General features: G+C 33.4%; 1 protein-coding gene across 1 annotated transcript; it reads left to right on the top strand.

Moving 5' to 3' along the window:
• Positions 1-4,693: 4,693 nt before the first annotated feature.
• On the top strand, positions 4,694-15,182 carry LOC137659452 (uncharacterized). Its single transcript, XM_068394593.1, has 5 exons — positions 4,694-7,239; positions 7,864-8,035; positions 8,417-8,532; positions 14,044-14,152; positions 15,150-15,182. The coding sequence occupies exons 1-5, from the start codon at positions 4,694-4,696 to the stop codon at positions 15,180-15,182; spliced, it is 2,976 nt and encodes a 991-aa protein (XP_068250694.1).
• Positions 15,183-15,978: the final 796 nt, after the last annotated feature.

The following is a 15,978-nucleotide window of genomic DNA, read 5'->3' as shown; positions in this document are numbered from 1 at the left end:
TGTACCATGGTGTTCCACTATCTTGGGTTAGGTATCTCTTGTTTGATGGTACACTCGGGCACACTATTCTATCTTGTTTCTCTTCCTCTTGTTATTTTGAACTTTTTATCCTCTTGTTATTTTCAAGGTTCTTTAGTTTATATATGAAAGATTTCTTTTAATGTAATTATTGTTCTTAAACTTTCCTTGTAGTTTTTCCTTATTTTCTTTCTTTATTGGGCTATTTTCCCTGTTGGACCCCTTGGGCTTACAGCATCCGGCTTCTCCAACTAGAGTTGTAACTTAGCAAGCAATAATATGTCTATAATCATATATATATATATATATATATATATATATATATATATATATATATATACATATATATATATATATATATATATATACTGTATATGTACACCATTTCTGCATTATATATATATATATATATATATATATATATATATATATATATATACTGTATATATATATCTATACATATATATATATATATATATATATATATATATATATATATATAATTGCCAATTAATTAAAATCTAAATAAGGAAATCACTTTACAGTACATCCTTTGCACAATAAGGTAGAAATGTGTTAAAAAAAAAACTAAAATTTCTTACCTAGAACCAAAAATTATTTAATCAATTAAAACAAAGTAGTTAAGTAATGACTGGATATCAGCTGTTTAATTTGTTGTTAAAGCTACTTGTATCTTCTTTTATTACTGTTTGAAATCCTAGTAAATGAAAAACTGAAGCTTAACTAATGTTACGCGAAGGAACAAAAAATAAAGATGGACAGACGGACGGATAAGAATAGAGTTGAAAGGAGTATACGCAATGACAGCACAGTTAACCTGTGCTACATCTTGGAGACAAAGAGCGTGTACTAGACTCAAGTTGTGCTACGGGTAAGGGGGTTAGAGGGCCCACTCAGAGGGAGATGGAATGGGGGACTGGGCCAGTCTGAAGGAGAATAAGTGGGGAGGGGGGGGTACAGACAGTAGAAGAAGTATCTAGGGTGAAGGACATTAAGGGTGAAAGGTGTTAAGGGCCCTGGAATTAAGGGTAATGAAAAGATCCATCAACGAAGGCAGAAAGAGAATCAGGGGGTGATCGGAGCCGTGGCGTCGGTGTGTACAATGCGTGATAAAGCCGCACAGATTATCACACAGAGAGAACATAAAAAGATAGGTGTCAAATGTAATGTTTAAGATGACCGGAGGTATTTAGCGAATAGAGGCGAGACGAACCCTATCCAGATACTTGGAAATGGCTCGAGTGGAACGTTAATGGGCGTTTTAAAATGGACGGGCAACACGCCACATAATATAACGGGAAAAGGGCATCAGGAGTTGATTCATTTATGAATGAGGTTCGTGTCGTGTGTTGCTAACGGATCATGGAAGCTAATTAAATTATCATCATTATTATTACCATTACTATTATAATTTACTATATCATTTAGTAGTAGTAGTAGTAGTAGTAGTGTTTACATCAGATTCAGAAAACAATAACGGTAAATATTGATGTTGAAGTGTACAATATTTGCTTAGTGATGGAAGTGAAGCAACCTAGGAGCATACATAGAAACAAATAAAGACATTTATCTATCTATCAAACTTTATATCTATCTATCTATCTCTCTATCTATCTAAATATATATATATATATATATATATATATATATACTGTGTATATATATATATATATATATATATATATATATATATATATATATATTTAATATATATATATATATATATATATATACATATATATATACATATATATATATATATATATACATATATATATATATATATATATATATATATATATATATATATATATTACAGTTGGCAAATTGTATAGCCTCCCAAATTCCAAACTCACCTGTTTATTTTTCAAATAAGTCTGTTTAAATTGAAAAATACCCGAGCTCTGAGAAATTATACAACACCCAGACGGCATTATATAAAACACTGAATATCCAAAGGTCTCTTACTTACACTCAAAACAATACTGTGTGATTATTTTTTTAAGAACTATTCAAAACAACCACTTACTTCGTTCTTAGTCAGGGATTACAAGCAAAGCTCTGTTAAGAAATAATGGTGATCGAAATAATACACACTTTACAAAAATAAATATATTCTTTAAAAAGTTATAAAATAATGCAAAAATGATTAACACCAAAATTAAATTACTCAAAATATTAAATCTGAACAAAACCTTAAACAAAGACAAGAAAATATTTCTCTTTGAAAATTATACAATCACTTGTTTCATTGGAAATTAATTTGTAAAAATATTTAATTTTGATAATTGATAAAAATAGTTAACACTTTAGCACTCTAATTATTAAACCCTTAATGAAATTTACATAAAAGTAACTGATACACTTAGGTCTTTTGGATCACAAGAGGTAACCGAACAGTAAACAAATACACTTCACTATTTTAACCTAAATCTCACAGGGCCAGTTACAAAAATTTATGTTAAACAAGTATTTATATTATTGCAATACACTTTAAATATTAGTCAATGGATTTGTCAATATTTGAACCCACTAAACACGAACAATATATGTTGGATAGAAATTGTTAATCCTGTTAGAAAGGGCACACACTTGATGTACTTGAGAGGAGAGAGACGAACATTGGCTCTTTCAAAGGGACAGGCTGGATCTCTTCTGCTGCTTATGCCTTCCTGGGGGGTATATATAATGAATTAATACTTCTAGACTATTCTAAATACATCATTCTTGTAGCTTGGGGGCAAGGCCTAGCGGCGTAAGGTTACCAACGAGAAAATTGATCAAGGGAACAAACCTTGCTCGCGGGGTAACACGCTCTCGGCTATCCCCGCACCTATCCCTCAAAACATTAAAAAAAAAAGAGTAAATCTATTTCTAGAAATTTCATGTACTTTCTAACCACATGGAAAATATAAGAATTGCGTAATCTCTCGCAAGCATGACGCAATACCTTGTATTATTACCTCGTGTGTGATACAGCATACCTAAAACGAGATTACATAAGACTTCATGAAATAAAAAGTTAATTATTGAAAATAACGTAAATATACATATACTGACTTGAATGAAAAATACAATTTAATGAACGACGAAAGTCTCAGGAAATTTACATACTAATACTTAAACCTACATGAGAAGAACACGTTACGAGCTGGCTATACATCTCTTAAATTCATAAATGAAATACATGAATAATATATTTACTCTATACCAGACCAGCTTTGTAAGAATATATGTATATCTATATATATATATATATATATATATATATATATATATATATATATATATATATAGATAGATAGATAGATAGATAGATAGATAGATAGATATAGATATAGATATATAGATATATATATAGATATATATATATATATATACATATATATATATATATATATATATATATATGTATATATATATATATATATATATATATATATATATATATATATATATATATATATATATATATATATTGATTACTATGTCTGACCGGTTTGTATTCTTACACGTTTCAGAAATGAGTCTACATAAGAAATGGCTATTTTACTTTGCCGTCTACACATTCAATTCCTCCAGGAAACTTATACCCTTTAAATCAATTACTAAAAAAAGGGTCACAGCTGTAATCTTCTAGCTACCGTCAAATTACCTATATTTCTACTATGGCAAAACTTTACTCAACTCACTCTTTCTCAAATACCTAAAACCAACCCTCTTCTTCCTGAGCTTCATCAATATAATTTCCTTTGAGTAAAATATATTGGTAATTTGTTTCTACGGTCTTAATGCTTAATAATCTGTGTCACTTTAATATTATGGGTGTGTTGTTTGTATGCTATAAAATCTTTAACTCCCCAGCTACAAAACCTTCAAGTTGGACTTTGGTATGAAGAATCTCTTCCCTCCCTCCTCGATAGACCTGAATTTATGTCTATCAATTTGATCAATGTTCTGCCTCCTTTATCCTAAATTCCTCCTTCTTTACGAAGTAAAATGAAATCTCTCTCTCTTCTATGTCAATCAGTGTTTCCATGCACCCAAGGAGAGAATTTCTCCTGCTGTCAAGTTGCATAGCAACACCCATGGGCAACCACTCCCCACAAAATTAGCAATCTTCAAGTGACATAGTTCACTGTTTGCCTCTTTATCTCTTTTGTCAAGCTTTGGCCTTCTTCTACGGCTCTTCCAGACTATTATAACCTTTTTCCTGTAGAAGGCAGAAAGTCTTGTTCTTATCTATTCTTTTTCCATCCTCCATGTCTCAGAAATAGGCTAAATAAGGTCCATTAGGTTGCTTCTGCCACTGGCTTCTTGCATTTAAGAACACGAAAAAGCGTTATGTTGAAAAATTCATATTTTCCCATCAGAAAAGTATAGCAACACTGAGTTTGATTAGCACTTCGCTGACAGCCAAAACATTTCACATGCTCCCGGCCCATACGATCACTGAACATCTTTGGACAGAATATGAGGCTACACAACAGTAATCTCATACAGATGCAGCTTAAAGTAGAATAATGACATAATTTACATAAAAATTACTTTAAGTTACTTTTTGTGATAACTGTTTATACACTTCTGCTTGTATTAGTACTGCAAGTTATTGTTTTATTCTGGTCTTGTTATTGTTACTTATATATTAGTCAAGATGACTGAACTGAAGAGATTAATAACTTCTCGGAAGTTTGTAAGAAAGTCTGTTACGGAGTCGTTTAATCAACGTGATCAGTTCATCTTACTTGAAGCTTCAGATAAGCTAGCACTTGAGTCTAAGTTGACTGACAACATGGCACGTTTGAAGGATTTGGATCTTCAAATACAGGGTATTAAATGGAGTTCTGAAGAAAACGAAAGTGAACTAATGGAAGAATTGGAGGCCTGTGAAAATTATCAAGATAAACTACGTTCGTCTTTATTTAAGCTCCAATTGCCTGTACCGACTATACCATCACCCCCAACTCCAGCTCTTCCCCTTTTGAAGAGACCAACGGCTCCTTTACCTCGATACTCTGGTCAAGAGAACGAAGACCTAACTAAATTTTTATCTCAGTTTGAGGCAGTTATCAACAGGTATGAATACTCTGACTACGAAAAGCTTTTACTCCTAAAGCAGCAGATAACTGGAAGAGCCTTGGTTTTGATAGATTCCTTGGAGTCTCATAACCAAGGATATAGTAAAGCAAAGGAGCTCTTAGAAAAGGCACTTGCTTCTCCAGACGTTCAGAAATTCAGCACCATCAAGCAGCTATCTGAGCTAAACTTGGACAAATGTGATGACCCATTTGAATATGTATCCAAAGTTAAAGGTATAATAGAGAATGTCCGTAAATTGAATGTTACTATTGATTATATTTTGCAATACTTTGTGTGGACAGGTCTGAATGAAAAGTTCAGGGATTTACTGATAAATATTACCAACCATACATGGCCTTCAATTGAAGAGATTAGTGATAATTTCTTCACTGTCTGCACAAGATACAGTCATCATAAGAAGAAAGTGAAAGTAACAGATCATTCTGTGGATATGGCAATAAATGTGAACTTCACACCAGAGGGAACTAGTGGAGCTACTGCAAAATGTTATCCATGCTCCTTGTGTAGCACAGTCCAAGAAAAGGCTAGCCATAACATCAGAGATTGTACGAACTTTATTTCTCCTGTTTCCAAAGTCGAGAAATTGAAGAGTATCGATGGATGTACTAGATGTGGCCTGGCATCACATTCTACTGAAAAGTGCAGATACAAATTTAGATATCGGTGTGCAAATTGCAAAGGTTTTCATTGGAATTACTTGTGCACTCATCCAGGGGAAAATCAATCCAATGACATTAGTCAAAAGAATCTGGACCTTAACAAGAAAAAGTTCCATGAAAAAAACAAGGACAAGAAAGACCCAAAGGCTAAAAATCCTACGGAAAGATCCCAGAATAACATTACTACTATTACAGAGGCTTTGAAGAACTCAAGTGAGGGAGATACGATTCTTCCAACCTTCACGTGTAACATAAGTGGATCCAATGTGCGTTGTATGAAAGACAGTGGATGTCAATCCAATTTTATATCTGAAGAGTTGGCCAGCAAATTGAATCTACCCGTCATACGAGAGAGTATTAAACTTACTGTGAATGGTATCAATGTCCCTAGAAGTTATGACACCAAAATTGTTGAGGTGGAAATGAAATTTGACAGGGATTCAAGAGTCATTTATGCATTGTGCCTTCCAAATATAAATATTACTTTGAATCTTCCCAAGTTGAACAGAGTTGTGAATGGATTTCTGTCAAAAGGATATAAATTGGCAGATACAAGACTTTTGGATGGTTCAGAAGATATTTCTGATATTCAGCTTATTTTGGGATCAAAATCCAGCTATTGCATACCTGAGACTGAAATTGTATTCGGAGAGAAATCTATATATTCAAGAACTCCTCATGGTGTAGTGTTAAAGGGAGCAACCGAGACTATTTTACATGATCTGCCTTATTTACCATATGCCCCTGAAGTCTCGTCGTCTTCCTACATTTCGATAACTAATAGAACCCCAGACTACCTGCCTTCAGAAGAAGCTAAGTTTTATCAAACCTCTAATATAGATTTTGGTAAAATCGAGATTAGAAATGAATCATTTGTTTTGGAAGGAGAGGATGATGAAGTCAGTGGGTTAGTTGATATTGAAAAGGATGTACTTGATTCTGTTTGTGACGAAGCATTGTGTAGAGAGACTTCAATATACTCTGAAACTGTTGAAATCCATACTCAGTTGGTCAATTACGTTTTAGAGAAAACTACAAGGAATAGTGAAGGGAGGCTGGTAATGCCATTACTCTGGAACCCTAGAGTTTCTCACCTTTTGGGACATAACTTCAATATATCAGAGAAAATACTGTCAGGCTTGCAAAGAAAATTTCAAGGAAATTTAGATGATAAACTGAAGCAGATAAGTGTGGTATTTAAAGAGCAAGCAGATGCTGGTATAATTGAGAGAATTGAAAATCTTGATAAATTCAAGAAGGAGCATCCAGAGTCCAGTTTCATGCCTTTTATGGGCATTTTTAAGCCTGATCGTGAGACCACAAAATGTAGGGTTGTGTTCCTATCCAATTTGAGTGACAAAGGAAGTATAAATCACAATCAAACTATGCATGCAAGTCCCACATTAAATCAGAAACTCTCCACTTCCATTATCAATTTGAGGTTCGGAATCAAATTATGTTGCTTTGATATAAAGAAGGCATTCAACAATATAGGTCTTGAGGAAGTCGACCAAAATCGCCTTTGTTTTTTATGGTTTAGAAATCTTGAAGATGGAGATTTTTCAATTATTGGCTATAAGAATAGTAGACTTCCTTTTGGACTTAGATGTTCACCTACATTATTAATGCTTGGGTTATACAAGATATTGATACTGGATTCTACCAATGATTCTTTTCAATTGATGAAACTCAAGAGAACCATTTATCAGTTGTCTTATATGGACAACTGTGCATTTACGGCAGAAACGTCTGAGTGTTTGTTGTGGATGTATACAATGTTGGAGGATATTTTCAGTCCTTATAAGTTTTCACTTCAGCAGTTTTTATCAAATGACATGTCATTACAGAAAAAAATTGACAAAATTCAGGAAACAGAGGCTCCGACAAAAAGTAAACTGCTGGGACTTGAGTGGGATTGAATGAGTGATACCTTGTCTACAAAACCCATACAACTGGATATAAATTCATCAACAAAAAGACAAGTTTTATCTACTATAGCTTCACAGTTCGATCTTCTTAATTTCAATGGACCTATACTGAATCGTGCCAGATTGTTTCTACACAGATTGCAGTGTAGACCAGAACTAGATTGGGATGAAAAGCTTACTGCTCCTTTGATCAATGAATGGAAGAATATCTGCAAGCAGGCCAATTCTGCACCTTCTGTAGATTTTCCACGGAATTTTGGTGCTCGTACTGACAAATATAAATTGGTTGGGTTTGCTGATAGTAGTAAGGTTCTGTTTGGCGCTGCAGTGTATCTGTATAAAAACCTCATTTTTATACACCCAAGGAGAGAATTTCTCCTGCTGTCAAGTTGCATAGCAACACCCATGGGCAACCACTCCCCACAAAATTAGCAATCTTCAAGTGACATAGTTCACTGTTTGCCTCTTTATCTCTTTTGTCAAGCTTTGGCCTTCTTCTACGGCTCTTCCAGACTATTATAACCTTTTTCCTGTAGAAGGCAGAAAGTCTTGTTCTTATCTATTCTTTTTCCATCCTCCATGTCTCAGAAATAGGCTAAATAAGGTCCATTAGGTTGCTTCTGCCACTGGCTTCTTGACTTTAAGAACACGGAAAAGCGTTATGTTGAAAAATTCATATTTTCCCATCAGAAAAGTATAGCAACACTGAGTTTGATTAGCACTTCGCTGACAGCCAAAACATTTCACATGCTCCCGGTCCATACGATCACTGAACATCTTTGGGCAGAATATAAGGCTACACAACGGTAATCTCATACAGATGCAGCTTGAAACAGAATAATGACACCCCCTCTAAATAGATAAAGTGTATAGTTGAAAATATAATTAATAATTATCTCACCCTCTCTCTCTCTCAATCTCTCCCTCTGTATATATATATATATATATATATATATCTATATATATATATATATATATATATATATATATATATATATATATATATATATATATATATATAAATTTATATATATATATATATATATATATATATATATTCATATATATATATATATATATATATATACAGTATACATATATATATCTATATATACATACGTATATATATATATATATATATATATATATATATATATATATATATATATATATTGTTAGGTTTTTATTTTAAAGGTTCATAAAATCAATCATGAAAATCAATTATCTTTCAGGTCTACAACTGTTTTTAGAGTAACAGTGACCAGAATTGAAGTGGTAACAGAGTTATAAAAAAAAAATAATAAAATAAAATAAAATAGAATAAAAAAGGCTTTCCTCTCCTACTTCTTTCTAACACTTTTCACCAACCTATCGTCCTCCATTCTTTCCCAATAAAAGGGTAAAAAAGTTAATAAATATAGCAAGTGGGGTGATAAAGGCTATCGTGTACAAGAATACAGGAGTAAGTATAGGGTATTCAAGAGTGAAGTTAAAAGAAAAAAAAAAAGTCCCAAGTAATAAAAACAGTGAAGAATGTGAATAAAGAGATTTATGGAGATTAACATTTGTTTTACTGAAAATTTGGAAGGTATTGAATAAATTTATTTGAGAATGGAATATGTAAATGAAGCTTTGTAGTCTTAAGTAATTGTAGTTATTTTATTGATAGAGGGAGTATTTTGAAGATTGGTTGACTATGGAGAATAGATGCGAGAAAAGCTGAATGGCACAAAAGTGGAAAAGGTGAGCGTAGTTTGAGTGTGATGACAAAAGTGTTGTTGGGATGGTCATAAAGAAGATAAAAAGTGGAGAGACACCAAGAGTTAATGGGATTAAAAGTGACATATTGTGGTATGGTAGTGATAGTGTAATTGAATGGGATAACTGTCCAGAGTTTGTAAGGTGTCTTGAAGGAAAATTTCCAAGGTAACGGATAAGAAGATTAACTATTTCATTGACTAAAGACAAAGGTAATACTGACAACATTTGAAATTGCAGGGGCAATGTGTAAGGTTGGATTTTGATTGCAAAAACGGGACTTGTGGGATGAATAGATGAGAAGCAGTGTGGATTAGTCAAGATGGATGCTGTGGATGTCAATTAATTGTTAAAACAGTTTTGTGAGAAGTATTAAAATTTAGCTAAAATAGCTGTGTGACACACAAGAAGCAAGAAAAGACACATTATAAACCTGACAGATGGGTAACGTGGAATACGTTGAGATTATCAAGTACTGAAAACGTTCTTGGGAGTGATTCAAATTTTCCGTGATGGAAACAAATAATGTCAAAATGCGTACAAGGAACAGTGAATGGTCTGGTATAAAAGAATTTCTGAAACAGGATTAACCTTAATTTTCACAGTTGTTTAATGCCTATATGGATAGGCTCATGCAAGAAAGTGAATAGTGTGTGGAATGGTTGATATTTGCAGGTAAAATTGCACCGTTTTAGATAGGAATGAAAGCATGCATAAATGAGACAAAGATTTAAATTTCACTTGAGGGGAAAGTTTGAGTAAATGTGAGCAACAGTAAAATCGTGAGGATTAATGGAAACCAGGAGGCTGGATCAATGAATATTAGCTCGGATGGTGGAAGAATGAAAGTGGTTCATTCATATATCTATTTGGGATTAGATATTATGAATGGTGGATTACATGTACAGAATAATAGTAAGATGAAAGAATAGACAAGACGCAGACTAGGCGGAGCAAGGACGGAAGCAGACAGCTTGCAAAAGACTCGAAAGAAACCGATTTTTTGTGGAAGCAAAGGTTGCATTGTATTAATAAATGGTTGTATCAACTCCTTTTTATAAAGCTGAAGTTTGGTTATGATAAGTTATGATGAAGTGTTTCTGTAATATGTGTGGGCTAAGTACTATCATTTCAGAAATCTGGATATAAATAAATAAATATATATATATATATATATATATATATATATATATATATATATATATGTATATATATATATATATATATATATATATATATATATATTTATAGCATCACCATCATCAGCCGTTACTAGTCCATTGCAGAACAAAGGCCTCAGGCATGTCCTTCCCCTTCTCTATTTATGGTCTTTCTGTGCCCGTCCAGACCCGCAAACTTTCTTAGTTCGTCAATCCATCGTCTTCTCTTCTTTCCTCTGCTTTTTTTTTTTACAATCTTTAGGGACCCATTCTTTTATTCTTAAGTATCCATCTATTGTCTGACATTTTCTTTATATGTCCTGCTTATATATATATATATATATATATATATATATATATATATATATATATATGTATGTATATATATATGTATATATCTATATATATATATATGTGTGTGTGTATATATATATATATACTCATACACACATGTATATATATATATATATATATATATATATATATATATATATATATATATATAAATATACAGTATATATATATATATAGAGAGAGAGAGAGAGAGAGAGAGAGAGAGAGAGAGAGAGAGAGAGAGAGATGTGTGTGTGTCTAAATTATTCACATTTTAACGCTTGTTGCAAAAAGAAATTCGTAGCAGTTTATCTCGTTCGAATCTTAATTAAGAGATAAAATCACAGGATAATTTTCCAGATCACCTCCGTAAAGACGAGAAATGCAAATCAAGGTGAAACCAAAACTAAGTCCTTTGGAAAGAACTCTTAAAACCTTCGATCAATCTAATAGGACCTTTAATGGGTTTTTTTGTCAGAGAAAATTCTATCTCTAACACTTGGGAATCACAATACTCGAACTCGGAACAGAGGACTCTCCCTCGCGGTCAACTCTTACCTTGTGTGGCAGAGGAGAATATATTAATGAGATAAGTCCTGTGTTACATCATGCGTAAAATTCATTGGGTTGCTCGATGAATTCTTAAACTGCTAAGCTTCCAGAGGAGTCAATTAGTAATCCGAATAAATGAGGATTTGGCCCGGTTTTCCGGCAGGATTTTTTCGTTCCGGTTGTCTGACATCCTAGGATCAAAAAGGGTTTGTGGCATGTCCTTTGTGGTCTAAGCCCTTTCTCCCTCAGGGGATCTTTACTGCTGGTCGCGATAATTATTGTGCTCTTAAAGCACGTGCTTGTGTAGAGGTAGCAAAACCTCTCTCCCCCCATCCCTTCTGCGAGGGAGGAATGGTCTTGAGGGTGAATTGATCCCCTTATTGTGATTAAGATACGCAAAAGAGATCGAGAAAGTTGGGCGTATGTATTTATTACAGTTTTAAATGATTGGCGGACTGATAATAGGCCATAAATTATTTAGTTTTCATTGTTCGTAGCAAATGCTAACATAGCACACATGACTGAAATTAATGAGTAATTTATCTTGGGGTCTTCTTAACTGATAGTAAAACATGTCTTTATCAGGCGCTGATTAGGTTGATGCAAAGAAGGAAAGCCATAATCATTAATTGGTGGGGGGTTCTCGTACCCATGTTCTGTCGACGAACCATAAATTTGCATAGCGTCTCATTTTACCATAGCTGATGAGGACATAGATAAATAGGAAGAATGAAACATAATACGAAAACAAGTAACTTGTATCAATTAAATCTGAAGGGAATGCAAACGTCTTTAATCATGGAAGTAATGTTTGCCATGAAAAACAATTCTACAGAGACCGAAACGTAGGTCAAAATAGAAAGACTAAGTTTATGGAGTACGACACAGCCGCGTTTCTTTTTCCATGTCATTTAAGACTTCTTTCTCTCCTCTTAAAGAGATCTAAAATCTGTCTACCTTTTAACACGGAAATTAGAAATAAAATAGAAAACAATATCAAACCTAAGATAAACAGGAAAGATCAGGATGGAGATCTAACTTTTAGACATACCATAGACTTTTCTCAGATATATCTTCTTTGTCTTTAAAACAGAGATAACAATATTTTTGGAGAATGGAACCTAGTTTAGGAACGCATACACACACACACACACACACACACACACACACACACACACACACACATTAGTAAGTAAACTAGTCTGTCAGTGAGTCATATCACTCTATTTGGGTTACTTAATGTTTTCTTTATTTAGAAGCAGAAAATCTTTCTGATTTACTTATAGAAAAATAATGCCAACTGTTATGATTTTTTCTGCGTAGTTTTTATTTCTAACTGTAATTTGTTAGATTTTCTTTTTGAGTAAACGAAAGAGAATAACAGACATCTAGGAGAAAGTATGGTTAAAACTCTAGACCTTGAAACCGGAACAGAAGCCTGAGTTATGTAACATGGCTATAGGAAGGACACAAAAAGAAGCCAAAATTATTCAAGGTAAATACTTAAGAATGAGAGAGAGAGAGAGAGAGAGAGAGAGAGAGAGAGAGAGAGAGAGAGAGAGAGATTTTCTATAGTCAAGCAGATGATTTATTGTAAAAAAAAAAAAAAACCCTCTAAATTACGGGTCAGAACTGCTGAAAGTCTTTTAACATTAAACCCACATTTATACGAATGTTTACTCCAAACTTAAAGTTAGAGCTAAACCGGATTTTGGTAACTATCTTTTTACTGTTTTATGACCTCTAAAACACTGGAGTCTTACTTAAACGTGCATGTACTGTATCTGTTACATTAGAGAATGTACTCGCACATTCCACACTCATAAGATTATATGACCCTTAAACATCAAAAGAAAACATTAGCATTCTTGCTGTTCTGTACTGCCAAAATCACCAGACAGAATGGTCTAGGCATTGGGGTTTGCTGCCCCAATATTCATCATTCTTGCATCAAAAAATAAAAATAAAAACGTTTTTACTTAGGATTTAAAATGTGTGGTAATGTGATGCAGAAAAGAGAAACTGGATGACTGATTTTCTTAAGGTGAGATACAAGGGACAAGTCAATAACTAAAGAACATTGAAGGATGAAGTGATTGTACGAAGTGGCTGAAATTTAAGTTTAGGTAAGGGATAGCATATAAAACATCAAAGAAACATTGGAGATGGGTGGAAGAAAGTGGCAGTTGTAAAGGTTGTTTAATATATTCCAGGACTGAAAATTGTAACTGGAAGAAAGGTTTCAGGAAGGGTCTAATCCTTTTTTATAGTCAAGTTAAAAGAAGGAAAAAAGAGGATTGTGCTGGGATAGATGATTTAAAATCTGCGGATATTGGTGACGGAAACATAACGCATAGTTTGTACCAGGTAGTTATGCGTATGGATGTATTTTCGTGTAAATGTCACCTGAAAGGGTATGATTACTAGAAATATATAGCTTCTACACAAGGAGTTTCATAATTATTAGTTGAGAAAGATATAAAGATTATGAAATTTGTTAGATCATATCTGCAGAGATTTCGTTGGAGAATGTAACGGTGAAGAGATGAGTAGCCAGGGATATTGCCGTAGCAAGGACTTCAGTAATGGGGCCAGAGACAGAGTATATCATTGCAAGCCACAAGTGATTATATATATATATATATATATATATATATATATATATATATATATATATATATATATATATATATATATATATATATATATATAAAGAGAGAGAGAGAGAGAGAGAGAGAGAGAGAGAGAGAGAGAGAGAGAGAGAGAGAGAGAGAGAGAGATATACTTTGCAAAGATATTTACTAAAAATGATATTCCTGAGAGGCAGGTAGGTAAATAGGCGATCAAACTGTCTTAAGTAGGCCATCAAACTTTTCCCTAAACATCATCAAATCAACTGCTGTCGGTCGGTGAGGTTGCCAACTTAAGCTCAGGAGAGACACCCAGGATTTTTTTTTCTTTTTTTCTTTTAGATACATCCTATTTCAGGGGAATTCTGAGGCAATGTGCAGCTAACATGAGGCTTAAGAAGATCTAATTGTAAGAAACTGTGAAAGTACATTGAAAAAGGGCATACGAGGGTCTTGAATAAGAATATTTTAAATCGGTTGGCAATACATTTTGAAATGTACTGACAACATACTTGATCCCCGTTGCTTGACCATACTCTTGAAGTCTACACTAGGCCTCTTATCTCTTCAAACACCTTACCACCTTTGTCTTCGGGCAAAGGCCTCGTTTAATCTAAACCAACTCATCAATCAAGGACATCATAGCATTGAAGATAGATTTAAGAATGATGAAAACTGTTAATAAATAGAATGAAATATGTTTCAGAATCTAGTGATAGGAGAACGACTGGCGTGGTTATTGAAATTGCTTGTGTTTGCCTCATTTGTCCATATTTGAAATGTGACTTTTTATTTGTTTTCTTGCTAGAAATTATCAAAAAGATATTCTTTTCAATGATCACCTGCCACTGGTGCACATTGTAACTTTCTTTCAATTTGCCCTACTCATGCCCTCTAACCCTCAAAAATCGAGTATCTATTTTATGATAGATGCACCTAAGGTCTATATGCACCCCTCTCACTGAAATGTTCGTCCATCTCCCATTTCAGAGAGGCCATCTTACTTCCATTTTGTCTAACTAGTGAAATCCTCTATCCTAAAAGGGATGATACTATTTCTACTATCAAGACTTGAGCTCTTTTCATTGTTTTTTTATAAACATCTCTAGATAAGAGTATTAAGTTGACAATTTAATCAGCCTTTGCAACAACAAAATTTACCATATTACTGCACTATGCCACAAATCATTTATATAGTATTAAAGTGCCTTGGAAAGATATAAGTAAGTTATATACACAGTCGATATTGATTCTATTTCCTAATTGACTACACTGATTTACTGATGACAATCCCATAAGGTCCAATGCAGCGATGGAGAGGGAGAGTTTACTCACGCACATTCTCACAGAGGAAATCATACACATAACTTTATATCCGGTATTTATATCAGGTGCTAAACCGTTGAAATGTTTGCAGAAAAATATCTAAGAAAATTAACTTTTCTTGACCCGTAATACCGAAGCACCATGTATAGCAACCTGCTATACTGAGAAGAATCTTTTCTGAATATCAGAACCCAGCCATTTGTGATGAAATATCGATAACGCACTATTCATTAAATGTTCTTTTTTTGGTTTCAGAACAGAGATGAACATGGAATAACAGCTTCCCTTCCTTACGGTACTTGTACAAGAAGACGGAATACCGTTCCTGACTTTGGTGTACTACAAACCAACATATACTAGATACCCGATTCCAAATCGCGAATACAGTAATAAGTTCTCGCTGTAGCAGCGTCTACCCACTGAGTATCTGTGGATCCATTTACAAAGAACATTATGTAATCTGGTAATATTACAACTGCTCATTATCCAAACA

The sequence above is a fragment of the Palaemon carinicauda genome, chromosome 1 (assembly GCF_036898095.1).
Source record: "Palaemon carinicauda isolate YSFRI2023 chromosome 1, ASM3689809v2, whole genome shotgun sequence".
In the NCBI taxonomy this organism is placed as follows: domain Eukaryota; kingdom Metazoa; phylum Arthropoda; class Malacostraca; order Decapoda; family Palaemonidae; genus Palaemon; species Palaemon carinicauda.
Note: the sequence above shows the minus strand (reverse complement) of the source record. Positions and strands in the feature narration are given on the sequence as shown.

Coding starts and splice junctions, on each gene's coding strand:
- LOC137659452 (XM_068394593.1), top strand. CDS start 4,694: ATGACTGAACTGAAGAGATTAATAACTTCTCGGAAGTTTGTAAGAAAG. Junction 8,533..14,043: donor GAATATAAGGCTACACAACG/GTAATCTCATAC, acceptor TCATATCTGCAG/AGATTTCGTTGGAGAATGTA. Junction 14,153..15,149: donor TATATCATTGCAAGCCACAA/GTGATTATATAT, acceptor CTCCCATTTCAG/AGAGGCCATCTTACTTCCAT.